The sequence below is a fragment of the Rana temporaria genome, chromosome 4 (assembly GCF_905171775.1).
Source record: "Rana temporaria chromosome 4, aRanTem1.1, whole genome shotgun sequence".
NCBI lineage: Eukaryota > Metazoa > Chordata > Amphibia > Anura > Ranidae > Rana > Rana temporaria.
In genome coordinates this window covers 204,613,194-204,639,924 of record NC_053492.1, presented here as the reverse complement: position 1 = coordinate 204,639,924, position 26,731 = coordinate 204,613,194, and the positions used below count along the sequence as shown (strand labels likewise).

Here is a 26,731-nt window from a genome sequence, read left to right as displayed (position 1 = left end):
GCACTGATCGCTGTATAAATGTGAATGGTCCCAAAATAGCGTAAAACGTGTCCGATGTGTTCGCCATAATGTCGCAGTCATGATAAAAATCGCTGATCACCACCATTACTAACAAAAACAAAAATATATATTAATGTCAAACGATCCCCCATTTTGTAGCTTTTATAACTTTTGCGCCAACCAATCAAATGCTTATTGCGATATTTTTGTTTAAAAAAAACAAAAGTAGAAGAAAACAAAAGTAGAAGAATACGTATCGGCCTAAACTGAGAATTTTGCTTTAAAAAATAAAAAAATAAAAACTGGGGATATTTATTATAGAAAAAAGTACAAAATATTGCTTTTTTTTTTTTTTCTAAATTGTCTCTATTTTGGTTTATAGAGCAACAAATAAAAACCGCAGAGGTGATCAAAAGAAAGCTCTATTTGTGGGGAAAAAAAGGACATCAATTTAGTTTGGGAGCTACGTCGCACGACCGTGCAATTGTCGGTTAAAGCAACGCAGTGCCGAATCACAAAAAGTGTCCCGGTCATTTGTCAGCCAAAACTCTGGCTGAAGAGGTTAATAAACGTAGTTTAAAGAAAAGTGAACAGTGCGATTCGGTTCATTGGCACTGCAGTGATGCCACCATTTCACACACCAGCCTCTGTGTTGTAACAGCAGCTGGTATGATTTGGTCCTTTTTACTTTTGGATAAGCAGGACATCATTTAAACTTCCTGCTGCCAGTGTCCTTGCTAGGTAGATGTGCCCTCTGTTTGTCCTAGAGAACATTTCCGCTGGTGTGGAAAGTGATGGGTAATGCAAAATGGTATGGTTGTCACCGGAACAGGAGTAGAAGGGAAGTCTTCCAAAGACACTTGTGTAGCAGTGTGTTTTTTTTTTTTTTTTCTTTCTGACTTTATTGTAAGTGTACAGACTGTGGTGCTATCCAGTGTGCTGCGGAAAAATGTAGCAAGTCTGTATTTTTCTGTACTGCACCGCACCTCGCCATGGCATTATGATGTGAATGGGGCACATAAAACAACTGTTTTCTATGTGCCCTTGTGGTGGCTGGCACTAATCCCAGTGCAACAAAAAAAACAGTCACCCCAGGATGTGTGAACTATCCTTTCATTCACACTATGTGCTGACCTGCATTTTACTACATGAAACAATGCATCTCATCACTAGGGCACATAGAAAATATTTGTTTCCTATGTGCCCTGTTCACACCACAATACTTTGGTGAAGTGCAGATATGCTGCATTTTGTTTGCAGGCTTTCGGAATGCACTACAGGTCACCACGATGTAATGTGCTATGATTCGAATGGAGAGTAACTTTTTACACTCTCAGGGCCAGTTCACACCATCTGCATCAAAAGCGCATGGAAAGTAGGTTATATGGTTTCCAATGGCATAGTTCCCACCAGTGCAGTCAATTTCAGGTCCTTTCAGTTCCAGAAAAAAAAAGTAGAACATGCTTCACTGGACTGGAACGCAGTAAAACGCATCAGAAACTCACTATAGTGGAAAAAAATTGGTGGAACAAACCTGAAATGTGTCCAAAAGCACGTCAAAAACGATTTAAACACAGGCATGCAGAAACGCATCTGGACCGGGTCTGGCTTTTTTTTTTTAACTGGAGCCTGCAATGGTGTGCTAAACCTTTACCTAAAAAGGGGAACAAAGAAAATGTTGCTGTAACTGCTTAAATGTTTGCTTGAGTTTGGCTTTAACAACTTGTAAGTGTATATTAATCTGCTAGTACATCTAAGGCCCCTTTCACACGATCGGCCGCTCTGCTACGCCTGTCCATTTTTTCAGGCGCATCCGAGGGGCCCACCCATTGACTTCTATGGGCAGGCGGATGACAGCGGAGATGTGTCCGCTGACACCCACCTGCCATCTGATCTGACAAGAGCCGCTCAAAATAGACGGAAGGCGATAGGAAGCAGATGAGCGGAAGTTCCTCTTTTGGGCGGAACTCTGCTTTAACTGCAAAAATAAGAAAAATCTGGTTTTATAAATGTGTTCCTTCATTCAAAGATTAAAAGTTTAGGCTTTGGTTACATATTACATTATTGAACAATTAGTAAGAATAAAACTAGATGAAATCTTGTTTTTATTAAAGTGTTTTTCTTTTTGTTTGTTTTGAAGTTTTTGAGGACATTGCATCACTAGAGGCAATCAATGCTAAAGGAAGATGAAAGATCTAGATTTAGGAGTCGAATATGTCATACCCAGCCTGGGGTACAGAAATGTTCGGGATCAAAACAACCCAGATGAGAAAAATGAGCAAGAGGACTTCAAATATCAAAAGAAAAAATCACAGGTCAGCTTTCTTGGTGAATGGTCATTGCTAACTACCGTAATTAGGTTTTGTTATAAAAGCTGACATTTGTTATCTTCTGCTTTAGGATGTTGTAGTTTGTCAATTCACTGCAGAAACATAGCGTCTTTAAATAAAGAGAAAAAAATAAGTGCATGTGTGTGTATAGTACCTCACAAAAGTGTGACAACACTGAAGTAATTACACTTTGCTACAATGTAAAGTAGGGAGTGTACAGCTTGTGTAACAGTGTCAATTTGCTGTCCCCTCAAAATAACTCAACACTCAGCCATTAATGTCTAAACTGCTGGCAACAAAAGTGAGTACACCCCTAAGTGAAAATGTCCAAATTGGGCCCAATTAGCTATTTTCCCTTCCCGGTGTTATGTGACTCTGTTACAAGGTCTCAGGTGTGAATGGGGGGGAAGGTGTGTTAAATTTGGTGTTGTTGCTCTCACTCTCTCATACTGGTCACTGGAGGTTCAACATGGCACCTCATGGCAAAGAACTCTGAGGATCTGGAAAAATAATTGTTGCTGTACATCAGTGGTTCTCAACTCCTGTCCTCAGGACCCACTAACAGGTCAGATTTTAAGTATTACCTCGAGGAGATGCAGACCAGAATACTGCTATTACTGAGCTGTAAATTGTATCACCTGTGATGTATTTCAGTTATCTTGCAAACCTGGCCTGTTAGTGGGTCCTGAGGACAGGAGTTGCGAACCACTGTTCTACATAAAGATGGCCTAGGCTATAAGTAGATTGGTATGACCCTGAAACTGAGCTGCTGCACAGTGGCCAAGACTATACAGCGGTTTATCGGGACAGGTTCCTCTCAGAACAGGCCTCACCATAGTCAACCAAAGAAGTTGAGTGCACGTGCTCAGTGTCATATTTAGAGGTGGTCTTTGGGAAATAGACATGAGCGCTGCCAGCAATGCTACAGAGGTTGTAGGGTCAGCCTGTCAGTGCTCAGAGCCTACACTGCATCAGATATGGTCCGCATGGCTAGCATCCCAGAAGGAAGCCTCTTCTAAAGATGATGCACAAGAAAGCCTGCAAACGGTTTGCTGAAGACAAGCAGACTAAGGACATGGATTACTGGAACCATGTCCTGTGGTCTGATGAGACCAAGATAAACTTATTTGATCTTGGCTATGGTAAACCCGGAAGCCACATCATGACATCTCTTCCGGTTTACTTGGGAACCAACAACGCCAGTTTTTAAAAATCTTAAGTATTCAAAAATGCAGATCTTGGCATTTTGAATGCTTTCAAGTACAGAGTAAGGGATTTGGGGTCTTATAGACCCCCAGATCCCTCCATAAAGTGTACCTGTCACGTGCCTATTGCTCTCACAAGGATGTTCATATTCCTTGTGATGGCAATAAAAGTGATCAAATAAATTAAAGTAACAGTGTAAAAATAAAAAATCTAAGTTGTAAGTGTTCAAACTACACATGCAAGGTATCGCTGGGATTGTTAGAGCAATGATTCTAGCGCAAGGCGCCCTCTAACTCTCAACAGGTTACCTGTAATTTAAGGAGTCGACCATGGTAATTTTTTAGGTACCGTAGTTTGTCGCCATTCCACAAGTGATTTTAAAGCATGACATGTTGGGTATCTATTTACTCTAACATTATCTTTCACATACAAAAAAAGTGGGTTGACTTTATCGTTCTGCTTTTTTTTTTTTTTTGTGTACTTTTGTTTTCCAAAAAAATGCGTTTTGATAGACTGCTGCACAAATACTGTGTGGCATAAAATATTGCAAGGACTGGTATTTTATTCTCTAGGGTCTCTGCAAAAAAATACTGATTTTTTAACTTGTAAAAAAATCTCAGAAAAGGACCTAGTATTCAAGTGGTTAAACACAAGGCAAACTTAATGATCGCATGAGTTTCTTTTCTTGATGCGAGTTTGCAGAGGAAACCACCTACTCCTCCTTACCTATTCCTTGAGAATAAACATGCACATCTAAAGCGGTATTAAACCTCCCCAAATTTTTTTATATATTGCAGCTTAACAATTCTTAGACCCCTTTCACATTGGAGCGGTTTGCAGGCGATATTACGCTAAAAATAGCGCCTTCAAACCGACCCTAAACAGCCGCTGCTGTGTCTCCAGTGTGAAACACTCGAGGGCTTTAACACTGGAGCGGTGCGCTAGCTGGACAATTGGCTGAGATATCGTTTAGTAGTGAGGGACAGACTTTTTTTTGGCATTCCTAACTTGTGCCAAGATGCACTTGATGGGAACCCACACTAAAAATGCACAAGCAGATTTTTCTCCTCTTAACGCATCACATACAAAACACACACAGATGTGAACAGTGCTTTATTGTTCTCTTTACACGTTTGTTGCATCAAAGAGAGCTCAGGAGGCATCAGCAGTGCATAAAAAAAATCCCTTGTTTCTTTTTACATTGAGAGCTTTGTCCCACTGTCACACACAAAAGTGTTTTGTTCCTGCCCTGGTTAGTTGGTCTAGTTTGAATATGCTTTGAAGCGCAGAATATTGGAGAATGCTTGTTTATTTAAACACAGGTATGTCCAAGCTTAAATGTTGAGGTTTGCATTGCAAGAAATTTGGATAAAGCTGGCCATTGATGGACTGAATCTCAATCCATCTATGGGCAGGCTGGTTGTTCGACTTCAGTACAACAACCAGTCTGTCGCATTTTTTTGCATGCGATCAGCAGCCGGCATTCATTATGTGACTATGATCTTTGTGTGACAAAAGGTTTGTTCCTCAGCACCCGTGCACAAATTAAGAGCAGGCATAAAGAACTATACCCAGTGTGCAGGACATGAAAAAATGGTAGTGTGCAATGCAAATAACATACAAACATGTATATACAGAATAAAGAATAGATACTGATGCATACAAAGTAGAGCTGCATGATTAATCGTCAAGAATCGTTATTGCGATCTTTTTCCCGTTGCGATTCTTGACACAGGGTTTTAAGGTCCTTGACATGAAAATAATTTTCTCTCTGCACTTTGGTATGCAAATAATTTCCTGTCTGCTCTCAGCCAAAAGTCAAAGTCTGGGCAATCTGCCAAGTTTTGAAAACATTCTTTATCAGTGGAAAGTTAAAGGGGAGTTCCACCCACAATTTCACTTTTTAAATATAAATACCCCTGTAATACACAAGCTTAATGTATTCTAGTAAAGTTAGTCTGTAAACTAAGGTCCGTTTTGTTAGGTTGTTACAGCATTTAAATAGTTTATAATCTAGAAATAGACCGTGGCAATCTTAAGTGTGGGCATCATGAAGCCAGACTGTATGACTTCCTGGATTTCAGCTTTGCATATCTCGCACATGCTCAGTGCACAAGCAATGTAATAGGTTTCAGTCAGGTTTGCAAGGACTACTGGGAAACATGATGCCTATCCCAGAAACCCTTGCAAATAGCCTAGGCAAATAAGGAGGAGGAAGTAATGAAGGACTACAAAATAAAGGTATTTACAAGCAACAAATTAAATAAAAATTGTCCATTCTGAACACTATGAGATTAGAGCATGCAGCACAGACAAACATAAAAAAATGGGTGGAACTCCACTTTAAGTCTAAACATTGTAGGAATAAACTTCTATATGTAAATTAGGAACGTTTAACCACTTAAACGCCAAACCTTTTTCTGACCGCTCTTTTCAAGTTAAAGTCATTATTTTTTTTGCTAGAAAATCACTTGGAAACCTCAAACATTATATATTTTTTAGTAGAGACCCTAGAGAATAAAATGGCGGTTGCTGCAATATTTTATGTTGCACTGTATTTGCGCAGCAGTCTTTTTAAATACAATTTTTTTGGAAAAAATTACTTTAATGAATTTTTTGTATAAATGTAAAGGATTTTACGCTGTGAGAGAATCGTGATCTTCATTCTAAGCCAAAAAATCGTGATTCTCATTTTGGCCAGAATCGTGCAGCTCTAATACAAAGCAAGAGATGGTCTACTATACAATTCTGTACATATGCCAGAAGTATAAATACAGATCCAGTGCAGTGTCCATAAGTAGAGACCAAGACACCGGATATATGGAATTAAACTTGGCAAATATGTTTACATTTAGTGTACAGCATAGTAAACTTGACCAAAAAGCATACAGAAAAATGAATGATGTGTATTGTTTGTCTTTGTTCAAATCATATTACGGGTATGATTTGAGTCGCACAGAATCGCATGCCAATGGAAATCACATTGTATTCAATGGCACCTGTTAATATCAATATAACTCAGTACAGCACAGTTTTGGAAAAGGTACTACTTTGGTGCAATTTCACCACAAATTTGGCCCCATAGAATATGCAAACTACATAATCGCCCTGAAAATCTGATCATAACGCAGCAGTCTGAAGCTAGTCTTAAACACAGGCATCATTACTAATGGACACAGGATATTAACCACTTGCTGCCTGACCATAGTACATTTACAGTGGGTTAGGGGCACCAACTGCTAAATTGTGCTGTTACTGGCTATGATTTATGGCTGAGACCTGCTGATCAGCTGTAGCCAGGCACAGTCTTTTGTTTACAAACGCACAGAACCCTGTACACAGATCAGCGATTTGGCAGTTTTTTCCTCCCTGGGAAATGCGGGAAACATATTGCACTGGTTGGCACACAGTTTATCCCTTGATTGCCCCTAAATGTTAACCTCTTCCCAGCCATTGCCATTAGTTCAGTGTACAGTATTTTATCTGGTCACTGTATTAGTGCAACTATCGATGTCCGTTAGTGTACCTCCCCAGCAAGGTTCTGTAAGACCCCTTTCACACTGGGGCGTTTTTCGGGCGTTTTTTAGGCGCTTTGGCGTTTAAAAAAAAGCCTGTAAAGCGCCTGAAAGAAGCCTCATCTGCAATCCCAATGTGAAAGCCCAAGTGCTTTCAGAGGCCTTTCACACTGCCAGCGCCCGAAAAACGCTGGTAAAGCGCTGCTAAGACCCCTTTCACACTGAGGCGCTTTTCAGGCGCTTTGGCGTTAAAAAAAGCTTCCTCAATGGGAAGGGGGCTTTAGGAGCGGTGTATTAACCGCTCCTAAAGCGCTGCAAAGAAGCTGCATGCAGGACTTTTTTTGACGCCCTGCCAGCTCAGCGCCTCAGTGTGAAAGCACTCAGGCTTTCACATTGGGATTGCAGATGCAGCTTCTTTCAGGCGCTTTTTTTTAACGCTAAGACCACTTTCACACTGGGGTGTTTTTCAGGCGCTTTAGTGTGAAAGCACTCGAGCTTTCACATTGGGATTGCAGATGCAGCTTCTTTCAGGCGTTTTACAGGCGCTTTTTTTAACGCTAAAGCGCTTGAAAAATGCCCCAGTGTGAAAGGGCCCTAAGTGGCAGATTGGCTGCAACACTGACAGTCGTTGATCACTGCCATTACCAGTATAGCATCATATCTGCGTAAATTCCTGTGTATTTATACTATTGCTAGAAGTTTCACACAAACCAATTAATGTGTGTTTTTTTTTTTTTTTTATAATAAAATAAAAAGTAGCGGTGATCAAATGCCACCAAAAGAGAGCTCTAATTTTGTGTGAAAAAATTGTATAAATATAAATTGCGTTCGGTGTTGCATGACCACATAATTACCAGTTAAAGGGGTTGTAAAGGTTTATTTTTCCTAAATAGCTTCCTTTTACCTTTTTTAGTGCAGTCCTCCTTCACTGTCCTTATTTCTTCTGAGAAATCCTCACTCCCTGTTCTTCTGTCTGTAACTCCACACAGTAATGCAAGGCTTTCTCACTGGTGTGGAGTGTCGTGCTCGTCCCCTCCCTTGGACTACAGGAGAGTCAGGACGCCCACTAACACACAGCTCCTTTCTCTATCTGCAACATAGAGAGCGTCCTGACTCTCCTGTAGTCCAAGAGAGGGGGAGCACGACACTCCACACCAGGAAGAAAGCCTTGCATTACTGTGTGGAGTTACAGACAGAAGAACAGGAAGTGAGGATTTCTCAGAAGAAATAAGGACATTTAAAAGCAAAATGGAAGGATGAGGTAAATGAAGGAGGACTGCACTAAGGTAAAGTTAGTTATTTAGGAAAAAATTGTACTTTTACAACCCCTTTAAATTAGCGCACTGCTAAATTGCAAAAAAATGCTCTGGTCATGAAGGGGGTAAAACCTCTTTCAGAGGTCTAGTGGTTAAAGTGTTTGTTAACCCAAAATTTGTAATCCCATCCAGCCCCTCTATTATAGCCAGGCATGCTACACTGTATACTTGTTATATTAAAACAAGGCATGTAAATACTTTTTTAGAGCCATCTTTTGTCTGGTCACATGACTCGTGGCAGCATTACATCTGATACAGGGCTTCTGAGGGAGGGGCCAAGATTGCCCTCTGGTGTCAGCTGGGAAGGTCACATGGCCGCTCAGCCCCTCCCTCAGTAGCTCTGTATCGGCGCTGCAAAGTGGCTGCTAGTCAATTGACTGGCCTGAAGTTGCTCTAAAAAGGTATTTATATGCCTCGTTTTAATATAACAAGTATACAGCGCAGTGTGCCTGGCTATAATAGAGGGTCTGGAGAGTGATAATCTCTAATATTTTATTTGTACTAATGGGGGGGGGGGGGGGGGTGTTGCAGAGACACAGGGAGGGTGAGGGGAGGGGAGCTGCGGATGATTTTTTTTTAATATACAGTTTAGAGATGGGCAGGTTACACAGCACAAACACTGCGCTGTATAACATGCTTTAAGGCAAAAGGATCTCCTATTATAATAATAAAAAAAACAGTTGTTTGCTAAACAAACACTTTAAGGCCAATTTCTCCTGTGCACCTTTCGTTTTTGATCAATAGGGGATCGCTGTCTGCCAGTTCTTTTTTTTTTTTTTATATATTTTGTGCCATACTGTATTTTACAAAACTCAGGGAGGGCGCAACTTCTAAAAATACAGTCAATGATGTCAAGAATGCAATGAAATGACTCTTTAGCAGTCCATTAAACTACTACCTTTTAAACAGAACATTGAAACCAAATGGTGAAGAAACAATGTTGCAATCCCTGGAAAAGTTTAACCATACGTGGACATCCACATGCTGGAATTACATCTTTTTTGGACAGCTGTGCAATGAACTAGGGCTGGTTGATCTTTGGCAGAGATGTACCAGCTGTTCTAAAAATCACAATTGTTTTGTCATGGATACATCTTGCCAAGGGGTTATGTTGGTGAATTATTCATTTTGCAAGGACTGTTCTCATAGAGGTGAGGGGTATCTAACCACTTGTCATCTAAATTGAGTGGGGAATAAACATCAAATTATTAAATAGCGCTGATCCCTTTACACTCCCATGTCCGCTCCCAAACTACCTTTTTTGAGCAGGCTAACATGGCTTTGCAGAACTTTCTTTGGAACACCCTAAAAGCAAACCTTCAAAAATGTTCTACTAAATTGTGCCGAGTGTGTCTCTTCTGGCTCTTAACTCATGGCTCTATTTTCTTGCTTTTCAATTACAACCCCTTACAGGTTGAGGGCAGTTAACTTTTCATCATCATTCACATCACATGCTATCATTTGACTTTAAAGGTCAAAACGTGGCCACTCAGGTCTGTAACTATGCTGTGGCTGCAGCAACATTTTAATGGTGTGTCGCACCACTGAAGGAGACGGGACTGCACCATAGCTGTCCTGCTACCACTTGCAGTGCACATGGTTGCAGATAGGGTGGTGCACATTTTAAGGGTGAAAGCAGGTGGTAAATGCAGACTGCTTGTCATAGAAGTGACATGTGAATGAGCCCTTATAAACTAATAAATATCCTAACCACTTCCATACAGGGCATTTTCACCCCCCTTCCTGCCCAGACCAATTTTTAGTTTTCAGCGCTGTTGCACTTGGAATGACAATTGCGCGGTCGTGCGACGTGGCTCACAAACAAAATTGACGCCCCTTTTTTCCCCACAAATAGAGCTTTCTTTTGGTGGTATTTGATCACCTCTGCGTTTTTTTTATTTTTTGCGCTATAAACAAAAAGGCGACAGTTTTGAAGAAAACACTATCTTTTTTTACTTTTTGATTTAATAAATCATATTTTTTTTTTTTTTTTTTTTTTTTTAAAACGATTTTTATCCTAAGTTTAGGCCGATACGTATTCTTCTACATATTTTTGGTAAAAAAAATCGCAATAAGCGTATTTGATCGGTTTGCGCAAAAGTTCTAGCATCTACAAAATAGGGAATAGAATTATGGCATTTTAATATTTTTATTTTGTATTTTATTTTTACTAGAAATGGCGGCGATCTTTTTTTTTTTTATTATTTTTTTATTATTGTGACCGTGACATGGCGGCAGACATATCGGACACTTTTGACACATTTTTGGGACCATTCATATTTATACAGCAATTAGTGCTATAAAACTGCACTGATTACTGTGTAAATGTGACTGGCTGGGAAGGGGTTAACACTAGGGGGCGCTGAAGGGGTTAATATGTTCCCTAAAGTGTTCTAACTGTAGGGGGAGGGGACTCGCAAGGGGAGGAGACCGATGTGTGTTCCTCTGTCCAGGGAACACACATTGGTCTCCAAACAGGTGACAGGACATGGATCTGTGTGTTATAACATATGACGTCCACCCGGAGGGAGGGTTCCTGCCGATGTCATTTTACAATGACTCTGTAGGGAAAGTGTTAAAGCATATATGTCAGCTGACCCCCCTTTTTACTTAAAGTGGAAGTAAACCCTCCTATTGTTTTCAGCCAAGAAAGCTGCTATCTTGGCCTCTGTTTATTGTACAACTGCCATGTGCTGCACATGTGATCAGTTATGACACCAGCCATTTGGATGGTTTGACAGTTTGGTTGAGAGCACAACCAATGGGAGTGTTACATTTCCGGCACCTGCTGGAAAGGTAACTGTTTTATGGATGGGTTTACTTCTGCTTTAACGGTAAGGTGTGGGATACTTTATACTGAAGGGTATTGACAATACCACCTGATTATTTTCTCTAATCACAAAACACGCTGAAATATGGCAGCTTGGTGTCTTTAATGCATGGAAGAAGGGCCCACATTGATACTAATAGATGGGGTATTGATATATTTTCAACAGCTCTGCTTGGCGTTCAAGCTTAATAACTAGGGTTGTCCCGATACCACTTTAAGACTATTTTGAGCATGAACATGAACACATCTTTGCCGTTTCATGCTCAGAAAATCTGTTAAGGAGTTTACCTTTGCTTTGATATGTATTGCACAAGGGTAGGAACCGATACTTTTTTTTCCCCCCCAAGTACTCACCAATACCGATTACCAATTTTTTAATGTCATGTGACCGTGGCACATGTGTCAGTATTCTCTTTTTTTTTTTTTTTTGCATTTTTTTTTCTTTTAGCCCTGTTGGGGAGTTTTGGTGAGACATCAGGGGTCTTAACAGACCTCTGACATCTCCCCTTTTGAGATGGAGAAAGGGACTAAGGACACAGATAATCCAGTCCCTTTCTCAACAGCCTCAGCTGCACTGAAAATGAATGGACAGGAGACAGATGCTCCTCTCTATTCATAAGCTGAAGCATAGTAAATACCACTTACAATGTTTCAGTTATGTGAATGTACAGAGTCAGTGATTACTGACTCTGTTTATTCAGAAAAGGAGCTGGGTTTACCGGCTCCTACCTCCGCTCTCCATCCTGACAGATTGAGGACAGAGGGGGACATGGATCGGGACACAGAGCACGGAGGGGGAGGGCAGCACAACTGAGGGGGCACACGAAGCGGCGCGCGGACGGGGAGAGAAGCACAATGGAGGGGGACACAGGGGAGGACAGCAGCAGTACAGAGGGCTGACTGGAGGAGGATACAATCAGCGGTGATTGGTGTGTGGGGGGGGGGTGGGTTGCAAGCACCTATCACTGCTGTAAAGATTTCACTAAAGCAGCTGAAAAGGGGGGGTCCGTGGAGAAGCTGTCAGGCTTTATAGAAATCTTTACAGGGAGATCAGCGTTTGTAACTCCCCCGGCCGCACCGATCATCCCTGACTGTACAGGTATCGGGTAAAGCATCTGGAGCATTGGGCATTGGACAAATGCTCGGTATCGGGACAACCATAATAATAATAATAATAATAATAATAATAATAATAATAATAATAATTAATTACCCTTTATCAAATACTTGTAGCTTAGACATGCTTTTCAGGGACAGGACAGAAAATGAGTCAGTTGGTGCCTATGATGCTGTTTATGGTTATAGGAAGAATACATTTTGGTATTGTTGATTACCTAATGTAACTAAACACCTTATACACAACCAGTAAAAGATAGTTGGATAGGGGCCGTGATACTATTTCTGAAGATTGGTGGGAGGCGCTATTGCCAGCAGTCCCTGGAGTGTCGCTATCTCACTCTGACCCAATTATTCATTATTCGGAGCTTCTTGGAAACCCAAATTTCTATTTCAAATAGGTCTACAGAGTGCTTCTAATTGTACCAAATGTGGCAGGCATCAGAGTGATCTGCTCCATTTTCTTTGCCGATGCCCCAAGTTACATTACTGGATTGGTGTTATTCTAACCTTTGATTGCGTTGTTTACGCAGTCTTTGCAATATGATCTTTTTATGTGTATACTGGAATGAACTTATTCTGGATCGCCATACTATAGATACTCGTGACAAGACAATGTTTACTACTAGGCAGTTGATCAGAAAATGTAGTTCTTGCTCCTCCCACTGTAGGACAATGGTTGATGTATAGCAGAAGTGTGTGTCCATTGAATTTCCTAGAAACTATGGGCTTGCTAGTGAAACAAAATGGATAACACCCTATCGCTAGTCTAATCCCTGTTAACTGCCTAAGACTAACGTGTTGTTGCTTAGGAGGTTGCAGTGTGTCCTGTTTTGAGCTGGTCCTTTAGTTGCAAAAACAAACGCATTGCTATTCTATTTAAGGCTGGCCATACACGGTGCAAATGTTGCTCGATTCCCCTACCAACACGGACAATTCTGACGGAGAAATCCCTCCTGCGGAGACATTGTATACCAGCTGCTAGCGATAATGGCATGTAAGACCCGGCAGGCTGGTTGTACTCAAGTTGATGGTGTACATTCAGCCTGCTCATACATGATTTGAACAGTTTATGGCCAAGCCAGCCATACATGGATGGAAATTCTGCCAGTCTAGCAGGGAATGGCTCAACTTCTATCCATGTATGGGAACGTTGGTTCCACACAATCAATCTTTTGATGAACTTGTATACAGCCTGACAAGTTTTTCCTGAATGATCAGTGCCATCAGCTATAGCTGGCAAAACATATTGTATTTTGACAGTGGGGAAGACTCTACGCTGTCAGAATACCATACCATAGCGGGAAGGAAGAATTCCCCCATCAACATTGAGTTCAACCCGCTGGTTAAATGAAAAATGAATTGTGTATGACCAGCTTTACTCAGTGTGGAGATACTGTATATGTGCTGTTCAGTCTACAAAAGACTGACACGGTATCTGTTTTTTTTCTATAATGTTCATATACTTGGTGTTGTGAAATTGCATTTGCTTTGCTCCGGTCCATTATGGCTGTAGACTCTGAGTTAGATCTTTTTGTACATCTGATGCTTGATCAAAAGACTGCCAGTTCAAACTAAAAAAATAACTGTCTGCTGATAATTGTGTATAATGGTTTGTATACATTAGTAGAATGTTTGGTTCTTTAAACCACATTGTAAAAATGTTATAAATTTGTATCTAAATATTTTATCATGTGGTTTAATGCTCATTTCCTGGCTGAAAATGTGTGGGGAGGGGGAAGGGTGACTTTTCACCTAATATTTGGTTGTCATGGCTGAAGATGGTGATTTTTGCTGATTTCAGTATCACTGGAAACGAACTGCAGCGCTTTAGAAAAAATAAAATACCCCCTTTTTTTTTCCCCTTCAGTGTTCTCTTAACTGTGAGCCTTCCTAATTTCTCTAGACTACTCCCTAAAAAGTTTGTAAACCTGTACACATGTTCTAGATTGTTGCATAAATGGATTCTAAAATGAAATTGACGTTATTATAAGAAATGGAAACCATGCAAAGTTAATGATTGCACATAGAATTTAATTTAAGAAGTAATAAAAAATGTAAAACTTCTAACCCCCCCCCCCCCCCCCCCTTCTCTTTTTTTTTTTTTTTTAACAACCGATGAACGTCATATGACATCCTCGACTTTGTGCGGTGATATCTGAATGATGCCTGCAGCTACAGGCATCATTCAGATATCACCGTCTTCAGCCACCGATTCTGTGCACAATAAATCAAAGCGGCAGTTCCGCCGCTTGATCGTTTTTATAGGTGGCGGGAGGGGACGTCACCCCACCGCCATCCGGTGCTTCCCCGGGCTCTCCCGTGCCATCGGGGGCCCAGAGAGCGAATTGGCCAGTGCTGCCTGGGAAGCATAGAGATGACTGGTGACCAGATGGTCACCAGTCATCTCTATGACCGTCGAAGGCCCGGACGCGACGTTTTGACTTCACGCCCGATACCCGGAAGTAGACAAAGCCGCAATTGCGGCTGTCGGCATGTGATCAGTGAATTTTTTTTCACCGATTTCATGCTTATAAGCCTGGAGGAGAGATGTGGGGTCTTATTGACCCCACATCTCTCCATAAAGAGGACCTGTCACAGTGATTCCTATTACAAGGAATGTAAACATCCCTTGTAATAGGAATAAAAGTGATCAAAAATAAAAAAAATGTAAAAACGCCCCTGTCCCCCGTGCGCAGAAGCGAACACGCATGCAAGTCCCGCCCACATATGTAAACGCCGTTCAAACCCCACATGTGAGGTTTTGTCGTGTGTGTTAGAGGGTGTGCAACCGTTCTAGCACTAGACCTCCTCTGTAACTCGAAAATAGTAACCTGTAAAAAAAATGTAAAGCGTCGCCTATGGAGATTTTTAAGTACCGAAGTTTGGCACCATTCCATGAGTGTGCGCAATTTTAAAGCGTGACATGTTAGCTATCTATTTACTCGGCGTAACATCATCTTTCACATTGTACAAAAAAATTGGGCTAACTTTACTGTTTTGTTTTTTAATTCACGAAAACGTTTGGCGTTTGTAAACTTATTGCGCAAGTACCGTGCGAGGAAAAAAAGTTGCAATGACCGCCATTTTATTCCCTAGGGTGTCTGCTAAAAAAAAAAATATATATGATGTTTGGGGGTTCTGATTAATTTTCTAGCAACAAAATTTAGATTAGATAAGTGCCAAAATAGGCCTGGTTGTCAAGTGGTTAATGTTACCATTTACCATATGCGCTCCACATTGGAGAATCCTCATTCTTCTTGTCCTGGTCACAGGAAGAGAAAATTATTTTAAATCTCTTCAATGAGGAAAGCAACCACAAGAGTTGTTGTATTTCCTAACATAGGGAAGGGTTAGAATTTCTTTCTAAACACAATTTCTCCTTGCAGGAGAAAAGCAGTGTTTAAAAAAAAAAAAAAAAAAACGTTTTGTGCTGTATAAAGTTCTTAAACACACACACACACACACACACACACACACACACACACACACACAAGCGCATTCTAGGTTCATAAAGAGAAAACTGTCTGCTTGTTTAGAAACCATAAATATTTGTTAGAAGCTGGATATTTAAGACAGGGTATGTTTTCATTCAGCTGGTAGTTCCATTTATCATGGTGACTCAGCAGTTGCAGAGTCCCCTTCCTTGTTCCTGTATCCCTTGGGTCTCTTCAGTGAGTCACAGGCTATTGTTTCACCTAGTCATACCTAATATATTCCTCCTGCTTCTCATTCTTCTAGCTTCTGAATGCACTGGCTGATCCAGTGTATTGCCCTGGGGATCAATATTTTACAGTGACAACAGAACTTTTATTGGCTGATTGCCTCTCTGGCAGCAGGACAGAACTAAAACTGTTATTGGTTGGCTTTACCTCACAGCACTTGAAGTAGAACTGAAGGCAAGACTTTTTATTTTGTATGGCGAAAGAGAGGGTTATAATCCGTCTTTCTTTTTTTTTTTTTTCACCATCAATGTCTTATTGCGGAGATTTCCCTACATTTCCTTTCCCAGCCAAACGGGAAGTGAGAGGAAATCCCTGCAATGTACCTGTCCAGCGCGCCCACAAAGTCAGCAGATGAGGACGAGCAATCGCTTGGTCCTCGGATGTCAGCGCTGAATAAGAGAGAAAGCTACAGGGATTTCAGATCCCTGGACCGGTAAAGCGGCTACCTGATGTATCAGAACGGGTGATCGTTGGACTCCAGGTCAATGGAATTGGAAGCGATATGGAGGGGGCCCAGTGTAAGTTCACATTTTTTTTTCATATATTCTGTAAAGGTGAACTTGCACTTTAAATTATATATTCATCCAGTAGTCTTGGGTGAACTTCACATTTTGGTCTATGTAGAGGTGACTGAAGGATGAGCTATAAATGCTTAGCGTAGGCTTTAGTGCTGCTAGATGGTCAGAAATTGTGCAAGCTGAGTAAACTTCTCCTTCAACCAGTCTTCTGTTCCTTTTTAACACATTTCTGGTCTAGACAGGCATTTTCATTTCTGCTTTGCTTTAGATTTTCTGCTGAAGTTGCACAGTAGGTCACACTGTTGGTTACAACACCAATCACATGGTTTTGTGCAAGCTTAAATTCTCCCATGAAATCATTACTGTGAGCCAAGTTCAGCCTTATGCCTCAAAATGGAAAAAACTTTTTTTTTTTTTTTTTTTTTTTTCAGTAATCACTGCTGTCACATTTTTCAATCTCTCTAACTTCCGTGTCTAAAAGCAGGAAATGGGTGTGGCTACTGAAAGCTAGTGACATCCCTTCCAGGGAGGGACACTGTCCCTGTGTAGTCAATGGGTGTATACAGGATGGGAGGAGCTGATTAAAGGTTCCTGTTCAGCGTTCCCTCATCAGTAAGGATGCATTGTACATCCTAATTCATGAGAAAATGAAGAAATAATAATAAAAAAAATATCCACACAGGGGGACTGGGAGGTGCAGTATACATATACAGTGCCTTGCGAAAGTTTTCACCCCCCTTTGGCTTTTTACGTATTTTGTTACATTACAGCCTTTGGTTCAATGCTTTTTTTATTTTTTTTTATCTGAATTGTATGTGATGGATCAGAACACAATAGTCAAAGTTGGTGAAGTAAAATTAGAAAAATATATACATAAATAAAATAATTGGCATGTGCGTATGCATTCACCCCCTTTGGTATGAAGCCCATGAAATACTCTGGTGCAACCAATTATCTTCTTCAGAAGTCACATACTTAGTGCCATAATTTCCACCCGTGTGTCTAAGTGTCACATGATCTTTCATTACATATACACACCTTTTTGAAAGGCCCCAGAGGCTTCAACACCTAAGCAAGAGGCACCACTAGCCATACACTGCCATAAAGACTAAAGCAGGCCATACACGGTCGAATTTCGAACAAATTTTCTTTTCAAAATCAGAAAGTTAATACATTTTTTTTTGTGATCCGATGATGCCACCATTGATTTTCGAAATTCGGCTGACTAAAACGTCATGTTGCCGGGAATATTTATTTCTCTCCGGGAATAATTGTTTCTCTCTGGGAATATAAAAGAATGTGCAGTTTTTTTTCTATTACATTTCTTGCACGTATCTCCCATCATTGATCAGAAATTCTTTTGTTTTTCCAAAAATTTCCAACATGTCCGATTCCTCAAATTTGATTGCCATCAAAGAAAATGCCATTTCTTTCTGGCACAAACCCAACACATCACTCAAACACCATCCCCACAGTGAAACAAAGGTGGTGGCAGCATCATGCTGTGGGGATGTTTTTCAACAGTCGAGACTGGGAAACAGGTGAGGGTTGAGGGGGAAAGATGGATGGTGCTAAATACAGGGCTATTCGTACCACTCTGTGTGATTTGAGGCTAGGACGGAGGTTCACCTTCCAGTAGGACAATGACCCCAAACAGCTAAAGCAACACTTTAAGGGGAAAAGGGGAAACATGTAAATGCGTTGGAATGGCCTAGTCAAAGCCCAGACCTCAATCCAATAGAAAAATCTGTAGTCAGCCTTAAAGATTGCTGTTCACAAGTGCAAATCCTACAACTTGAAGGAGCTGGAGCAATTTTGCACAGATGAATGGGCAAAAATCCCAGTGGTAAAATGTGGTAAGCTCATGGAGACTTATCCAAAGCGACTTGGAGCTGTGATAGCTGTGGCTCTACAAAGTATTAACTTTAGGGTGGGGTGAATAATTGTGCACATCGACTTTTTCTGTTATTTTGTCCTATTTGTTGTTTGCCTCACAATAAAAATAAATAAATCTTCAGAGCCGGTTCACACTGGGGCAACACGACTTTCAGCACGACTTTGGGAGGCAACTTGAACACGACTTGAGTATGAATCACAACGCGACTTACAACACGACTTGAAGTCGCCTCCAGGAGGGGGAACTCAATGCCAAATTATAAAAAAAAAAAAACGGCATGGGTTCTCTTCTAGGACCATTCCAGGCCCTTATGTCTGGTATGGTTTTCAAGGGGAACCCCCTACACCGAAAAACTTTGTGGGGGTTCCCCCCAATTCCATACCAGACCCTTATCCGAGCACGCAGTCGGATCCCAGGTCGCCCCAGTGTGAACCGGCTCTCAAGGTTGTGGGCATGTTCTGTAAATAAAATGATGCAAATCCTCAAACAATTCCTGGTAATTCCAGGTTGTGAGGCAACAAATAACGAAAAATGCCAAGGGGGTGAATACTTTTGCAAGGCACTGTACAGTATTGCTATGCTGGACTTTGAGTGAAGACTTGCACAGGAGAAGGGAGCTTGTCACAGCCTCACAGGGGAAGCTGTCGGTGTAGCTGGAAGTGCTCTGGCGTCTCAGCTCGGTCTACAATGATCATTATACATTAAAGGAACAATACAGGCAACCACACTAAGACCTCTTTCACACTGGAGTTTTTCAGGCGGTACAGCGCTAAAAATAGCGCTGCTATACCGCCTGAAAAACTCCTGCACTGCATACTCAATGTGAAAGCCCGAGGACTTTCACACTGAGGCGATGCGCTGGCGGTTGAGAAAAAAAGCCCCTGAGGGCTTTTTGCAGGCGCTATACGTTAAAAATAGCGTATGCATTCCGCCCTTAAACTGCTGCTCTATTCACTCCAGTGTGAAAGCCCGAGCCCCATCCAGCATCCAGTGTTGTTTCTTTGAAGAATTTTCCACACCGTGTGTTCATTACATATGGACTCTTGCATCACTTGATTTATTCATGGGTTTCATCATCCTACACTTGTTTGTCCTCATTTAGCCTTTTTGTGGTCACTTTATCTGTCACACCACTTTTTGTTCGTTTAACGCTGCACTATTTATTAAAAATTTAGTATATAAGCCTGTGTAGCCATATCATCTAATATAACATATTAAGGGTCAGTGAGCACCACTATCCACTCAAGGAACAGTGCCCACACATGACAAATATTCTAGGACTTTTGTTATTGTGCTAAACACAATTTCTCATAGGGGGGGAACTCTATGTGGGTTACAGAGTTCCCGTCAGTCGAGAATAGAGATTATGGTTTGGGTGTTCGCATGGGATATAATTTTGATGGAGTTTTAAGCTAAACCCAAAATAAAAATGTAATATATTGCAACTTGCCAGTCCTTGGATGCAGTTATTGCATTAGAACAAAAAGGAGAAAGGGGTAACATGCCCATGGGACTCAAATCAAGAATAATTACAATTGGATAAAATTTTATATTTTATTACAACAATAAAAAACATGATACAAGTTTTTTCATCCTTATCAAAATCGTTTGTTATATTCAAAGTGTGTGTGTGTGTGTGTGTGTGTGTGTGTGTGTGTGTGTGTGTGTGTGTGTGTGTGTGTGTGTTTTATTCAGCTTCTTCACGCAATTCAGGTGTGTTGTATTAAATGCTATAGATAACAAAGACCAGACTGAATTTCATGTTTTTGACAGAATAAAGTATCCATCATATTTTTGGCATACAATCAATATGCATATTTTTACAGATGGATCAATAATATCACCGTACATTTAGATATAAGGCATCCTTTGAAAATTGAAGATCTTTTTCTATCCAATTTCTATTAAGTCCGTGTTTAATCGGTTTGGGTAGGTTTATCTTCATCCTATATCCTTATATCTAAATTTATAAATGTACAGTGATATTATTAATCTATCTGTAAAAATATGCATATTGTATGCCAACAATATGATGGCTACTTTATTCTGTCAAAAACATGAAATTCGTTCTTGTGTTTTTTTGTGTTTTTTTGTGTTATCTATAGCATTCAATACAACACACCTGAATCTCCTGAAAGAAGTTGTATAAAGCGAAACATGCCGAGTGGTAGAGTGTGTGTGTGTGTGTGTGTGTAAGTGTAAATATGCTTTGAATAGAACAAATGATTTTGATGAGGATGAGAAAAACTTCTATCATGTGTTTTTTTTTTTTTTTGTAATAAAATATAAAATTGTATCTAATTGTAATTTTATTATTCTTGATTGCACCTTTAGTGCAGAGGCTTGTTACCGCTTTCTCCTTTTTGTTCTATTATTATATTGGGATGTGGCGTCTGTTCTGATCTCTCTGCCCCATTCTCTATAATCACTGATTGCATTCGTTTTCACTACTCCAGGCTAAAAACCTTTTTCAGCAAGTTAACGAAATACCTGTTGCTTTTTCCACAGGAGTCTAATGTAACTCGACTGTTTTGAGAATTGAGAAAATAATACCTAAGCATTGAAAGTTACTAAACTGTTGATTTTGTCCCTTATGCAGTGTCTTGTCTTTTTTTTCTTTGAGCTTAAAAGAAAAGGCAAAAAAGCTCATCTTGTGTAAACTACTTGCCCCATCAATCCACTATGTAATGGAAATGAAAAGAGCAGGCATGTTTCAAGTGCAGCCTGTATGACAACTGACAACCATGGCATAGATACAATGGAAAATAAAGTGTAGACAGTGCTGTCACATGACCTCCCGCCGCTCTCCTCCCTGATCTAATGACTACAGTGGGAGGGGCTGAGCGGGCAGCACATAACAAACGTCAGCCTGGAAGTCACGTGACTTATTTTAATATAAAAACATGTTTATACTTGACTGTTCTCAGCAGTGGATTTGTACAGAGCAGCCCCAATCCTCCTCTTCTTGGGTGCCTATTCTGTGCTTCTGCCCCCACAGCAAGCGTTCGCTCTCACTCTCGCTCTCGGATGGTTGAGTTACTTGTGGACAGAGATGAGGCTCAGGTTCACTTTATTACCAGAAGTATTGGGACACCTGCCTTTACATGAACTTTAAAGGCATCTTAGTCCGGTCCATAAATGCATGGATGAATGTGTTTTGGGTGGAGGAACTTCACTGGCCTGCGCAGAGTCCTGACTTCAACCTGAAAGAACACCTTTGGGATGAATCAAAGTAGCGACTGCAAGCCAGACCTCATCCAATCTCAGTGCCTGACCTCACAAATGTGATACTGGAAGAATGGTCAAACATTCCCATAGACACTCTCCTAAACCTTGTGGACATCCTTCCCAAAAGTGTTGAAGATGTTATAGCTGCAAAGGGTGGGCCACCTCAATACCGAACCCTACAGACTAAGACTGGAATACCATTAATGTTCATGTTCGTGTAAAGGCAGACGTCCCAATACTTTTGGTAATGTAGTGTAAGTATTAGGGGTGCTGAAGGGGGAGCTGCACTCAGAAGGCGTTTTATCTTAATGCATAGAATGCTTTATGATGAACCTTATGACTTTACAACTCCTTTTAAGTATTTAAGGATTCTGTAATATTTGGCATTGGAGTAGTTTGTGGCCTGCTGTTGGACCAGATAATGTGTTTTTCCATTTGAAGTTCTTCCATCTATAAATTGATAAAATGAACTGATGTCTGCATCACCTGATTTTTTTTTTTTTTTTTTTTTTGAGCCACTTATTGATATCTGGATTTAAATCTCATTAATACAAAATGTACCGGAGGAGGAAGGATCCTTGTCTATTTTTACATTGCAGAAGCTCTGAGACTGATATGACAGTAATTCTCTCTGGATTTGCCATTTTTAATGGAATCATAATGCAGTGCAATGTTTTATCATTGTAAAGTATCATTAAACAGCACTTAGATGCCATATTTAGCAATGACCATTTAGCTCTTCACTTGATGCACAGTTTCTATTTTCAGAGATTTGCTGTATATGTCTAGCATTTGATATTTTGTAAACAATTTTATTTTTTTATTCTATACTTCATTAGAGAGGAACCATTTCCAATGTATAATTTTTAGTGTATGTGCTTTTTGCTAATGGTTTTCCAGCACCTTTAAATGATGTCCTGTCTAGGCTTTTTTTTATTTTTTTTACATTCTGTGCATGAAGGTAAAAAAACACTGTGTGCAGCTCCCGCCACAGCCCCTCCTAATTCTTGCCTAAGCCTGATCTCGATCCAGGCTTAAGGCTCTTCCTCCTCTGACTGGGATTTAGCAGGTGCTAGTTTCTTTGTGCATTAGGGACACAGATCAGGGTTGGGGAGGCAGCGAGCACGCACACCCCCATGGCTTGCTATGGGGGCAGGTGCCCAGAGTGCTGGCGGGGACCTGAGAAGAGGAGGATTGAGGCTGCTCTGTGCAAAATTATTGCACAGAGCATGCAAGTATGACATGTTTGTAAAGGTAACATTATTATTAATAATAAAAAAAAACACTTTAAAGCTGTAGTGACTATAAAGCCTTATGTTAAAAATAAAAATGTTACCTTTTATGAACATGTCCTACTTTCATACTCTGTGCAATAATTTTGAACAGAGCAGCCTCAATCCTTCTCTCCTTCTTTGCTCTTGGTTCTCCACCCCCCCCCTCGCTAAGTGCCCACCTTAGGAAGCCGATTTTCTATGGGGGCACTCGTGCATGCTCGGTCTCAATTCCCCCTCTCTTCTCCCTGCCAATGGCTCCTGTTGTTCTCAGCCAAGCCTGTGAGTAAGTGAAAGCAGAGTGACAGTCAAGTCACGTGCATCAAAGAACTGCTTTTCCTTTCACTGTTCAGTCCCTGGACAGCTGGAATGTGGCCAGGATGTTGAAAATCTTATTAAATCTCAGTATTGCAGCAAAAATTGTTGTATTTTCTTTTTAACCACTTCCCCTCTGAAGCAATTTATTTTTATTCTTTTCATTTTTTGCATACGTTTTGTAAAATCTGAATTTTTTTATGGCTAGCAAATTACCTAAAAACCCGAAAGATTATATCCTTTATGAAAGCAGAGGCCCAGTAAACTAAAAAGGTTGAAGTTATAATGTTATAAAAGATGAGGTGGTATCCAGTAAACAAATACCAGATGAGTCGGGCTTCCAAACCTGTGCACCTTTTTAAGGGACAAAATAACTGTATCCAAAATTATCAATACATTCTCATTGAAGCAGTATTTAAAGCGGGGGTTCACCCTTAGAGGGCACTTTTCCCCCTTAGATTCCTGCTCGTTATTACTAGGGGAATCGGCTATTTATTTTAAAATATGTGCAGTACTTACCCGTTTACGAGACGCATCCTCTCCGTCGCTTCCGGGTATGGGCTTCGGGAATGGGCGTTCCTTCTTGATTGACAGGTTTCCGAGAGGCTTCCGACGGTCGCATCCATCGCGTCACGATTTTCCGAAAGAAGCCGAACGTCGGTGCGCAGGCGCAGTATAGAGCCGCACCGACGTTCGGCTTCTTTCGGCTACGAGTGACGCGACGGATGCGACCGTCGGAAGCCTCTCGGAAGGCTGTCACTCAAGAAGGAACGCCCGCTCCCGAAGACCCATACCCGGAAGCGACGGAAGAAGATGCAGCTCGAAAACGGGTAAGTACTGCTTATATTTTAATATAAATAGCCGATTCCCCTAGACCGAACGAGCAGGAAGCTAAGGGGAGATTTTTTTTTTTTTTTTAAATGGGTGAACTCCCGCTTTAAGTGGAGTTCAATCCAAAAGTAGAACTCCTGCTTATTCGTCTTTCAGGGAGGAACAGAGACCTATTTTTGACAGGTCCCTTTCCCCACTTCTGGAGATGGCGCGGTGGCAAAAATGGGCACTGGTAGGTTACACTGATTAGCAGTGCTGCCTAGGTGGCACTGAGGCACTGGCAGGAGGTACTGATTGGCACAGACGAGGCAGAATTGCCTCTTCCTCTTCTGGGACCGATGTTCCTTGCACATAAGCTAGGGATCTGCTTTTTCTTTTTTTTTTTTTTTTCTCCTCACGCTGTCAGCGAGGAGAGAAAAAGATTACCGAGCCTTTGTTTACATGACGTGATCAGCTGTCATTGGCTGACAGCTGATCACGTAGTACGGGGCCGTCCTTCAGCTCTTTCTCGAAATTGTTTTCAAAAAAGGATTTTCCAGTATGTTAGAAAGATGAAAGTTTAAAATTTTCTATCAGCTGTTGGGAAATGTGTTGGTACCTACGTGCTGCCAACCTGTTTATTGTTTTGTGTTTTTGGAAATTATTCCACCAAAAAAACTTTTTTTCATTAATGTGCTTGGGTATTTAAAGACTTTCTGAAAGTAATTTTGTATAGGATGTCTGACAAGGCTGTAGAAGAGCCTGGCAAGAATGATGTGCTGACAGCTACTTGATTTAGTCAAGTTGAGTTAAACCCTGTTCTAATTCATTCTGTTTTAATTCAAAGCTTGTGGATTGCCAGGATGCGTTGGAGACGGCTGCACGAGCAGAGGGTCTTCCCTTGGACATCTCCATGCACTCCAACTTGCAGATACTGAGTGAGCACCACCATAGCGGAAAATATCACTATGGGTTACATCTGCTTAAACCTTTTCGACTTACGTCAAAGTAAGTGTGTTTATTTTCAGTATTAATTCAATTTTAATCCTCCCCCCTTTTTTTTTTTATATATATATTGCTTGGTCCATAGCAGAAGAGCATGTTAAAATCTTTTTTTGTTTTTATTTTATTCTCGAACAGACACCAGCATCCAGTGGATAATGCAGGATTGTTTTCCTTCATGACTTTCTCCTGGTTAACACCACTGGCACGTGTGGCTTACAAGAAGGGCGAGCTGTTTCTTGAAGACGTCTGGCCTTTGTCTCAACATGAGTCTTCTGATGTTAACAGCAGACGGTATGTCATTAGTGGGTCTCTCACTCTCCTTTTTGTTCTATTTTTTAGGGCTCATGCACAAAAAGAACATTTTAAAATCCTGTATTTGAGATTCGTTTTTTACACCTACAGTATATACCTAATTGTATTATAGTGAAGCTGGATGTGTGATTGAAGAATACACGCTTCTCAACACTGTAAAGGCATATTTGCATCTAAATGTAGGAAGATTATTTTGGCTTACTCCTATCGATGTTTCTGGCTGCAATATCCAGCATAGAGAGGAGTAAGCCGAAAGACTGCTACAGGCTTTGGTGAGAGCAACAGGAGCCATTGGCAGGGAGATGGAGGGGGGAATTGAAACCGAGCTGCCCTGCTCGGGATTGAGCATGCACGAGTGCCCCCATAGAAAGCACTGCCTATGTAAACAAGGTGGTTCCCCGTTCTGACAGGGCACATGTTGGAGATCTTCTGTTCCCAGTGATCGGGAACAGTGAATCTCTGTCATGTGATTGGCAGCCCATCCCCTCTACAGTTAGAACACAGCTAGGGAACAGTTAACCCCTGCGCAATTGTCAGTTAAAGCAACAGTGCCGTATCGCAAAAAATGGCCTGTCATTAAGGGGGCAAATCCTTCCGGGGTTGAAGTGGTTAAAGTGTGTGTGTGTGTGTGTGTGTGTGTGTGTGTGAGTGTGTTTTTTTTTTTTTGTGTGTGTGAACAATAAACAATGCAGTATAGTAACAATGGGTGATCTATAGAATGCGCCCCAGAAAGTCGCCCACCGTTGCGCCTATGGAGGAGTGGATGATGCCTAGCTGCTGTTTAGAAGATAATAAGTGAACAAAAAGAATGTAAGATGATGAAACTCTCTAAGGAGTGTCAACAAATTAAAACAGCGCTATCAAATAACTGTGCATATTTGACTATATAAAATACATTACTACAACCCATATGTAATGATATACAGTGATAATAAACAAAATATATCCAGTTTAAGAAGTAAACACTAAACTGTGACTGTAATAATAAACACCCGTGATTGACTTAAACGTGAAGTGAACGCACTGAAAGTGCAAGAGACAGTCTTTAAAAAATTTTAGAATGTGGCCAAACAAAGCAAAGTTCATGTGTATAAGGATCCTGCGATCTTCAAATTTTTTCAAAAACTTCCACCACACCCGACAGTGCTCAGTGATTCCTCCCCCATCAAATGGACACTCACCGGATAGGTATGCCTCACACTCTCGTGTTTTGGCACAAAAAACCTTATCAGATGTAGTTGTTCCCGTCAATAAAGATGTAATCCAAATATGACATCCAATCAGTTCCACATATATGTCAGAGAGAGACAAAAGAAGTGCAAATAGTGTGATACCAT

At 40.8% G+C, this 26,731-nt stretch overlaps 1 protein-coding gene across 1 annotated transcript in view; it reads left to right on the top strand.

Moving 5' to 3' along the window:
• The window catches only part of ABCC5 (ATP binding cassette subfamily C member 5), a 117,809-nt gene that overhangs the window by 5,580 nt on the left and 85,498 nt on the right, over positions 1-26,731 (top strand). Inside the window, exons 2-4 of the mRNA XM_040349739.1 lie at positions 2,141-2,315; positions 24,925-25,085; positions 25,218-25,373. Coding sequence (XP_040205673.1) covers positions 2,187-2,315; positions 24,925-25,085; positions 25,218-25,373 — 446 coding nt within the window. The 5' untranslated portion in view covers positions 2,141-2,186. The remainder of the gene's footprint in view (positions 1-2,140; positions 2,316-24,924; positions 25,086-25,217; positions 25,374-26,731) is intronic.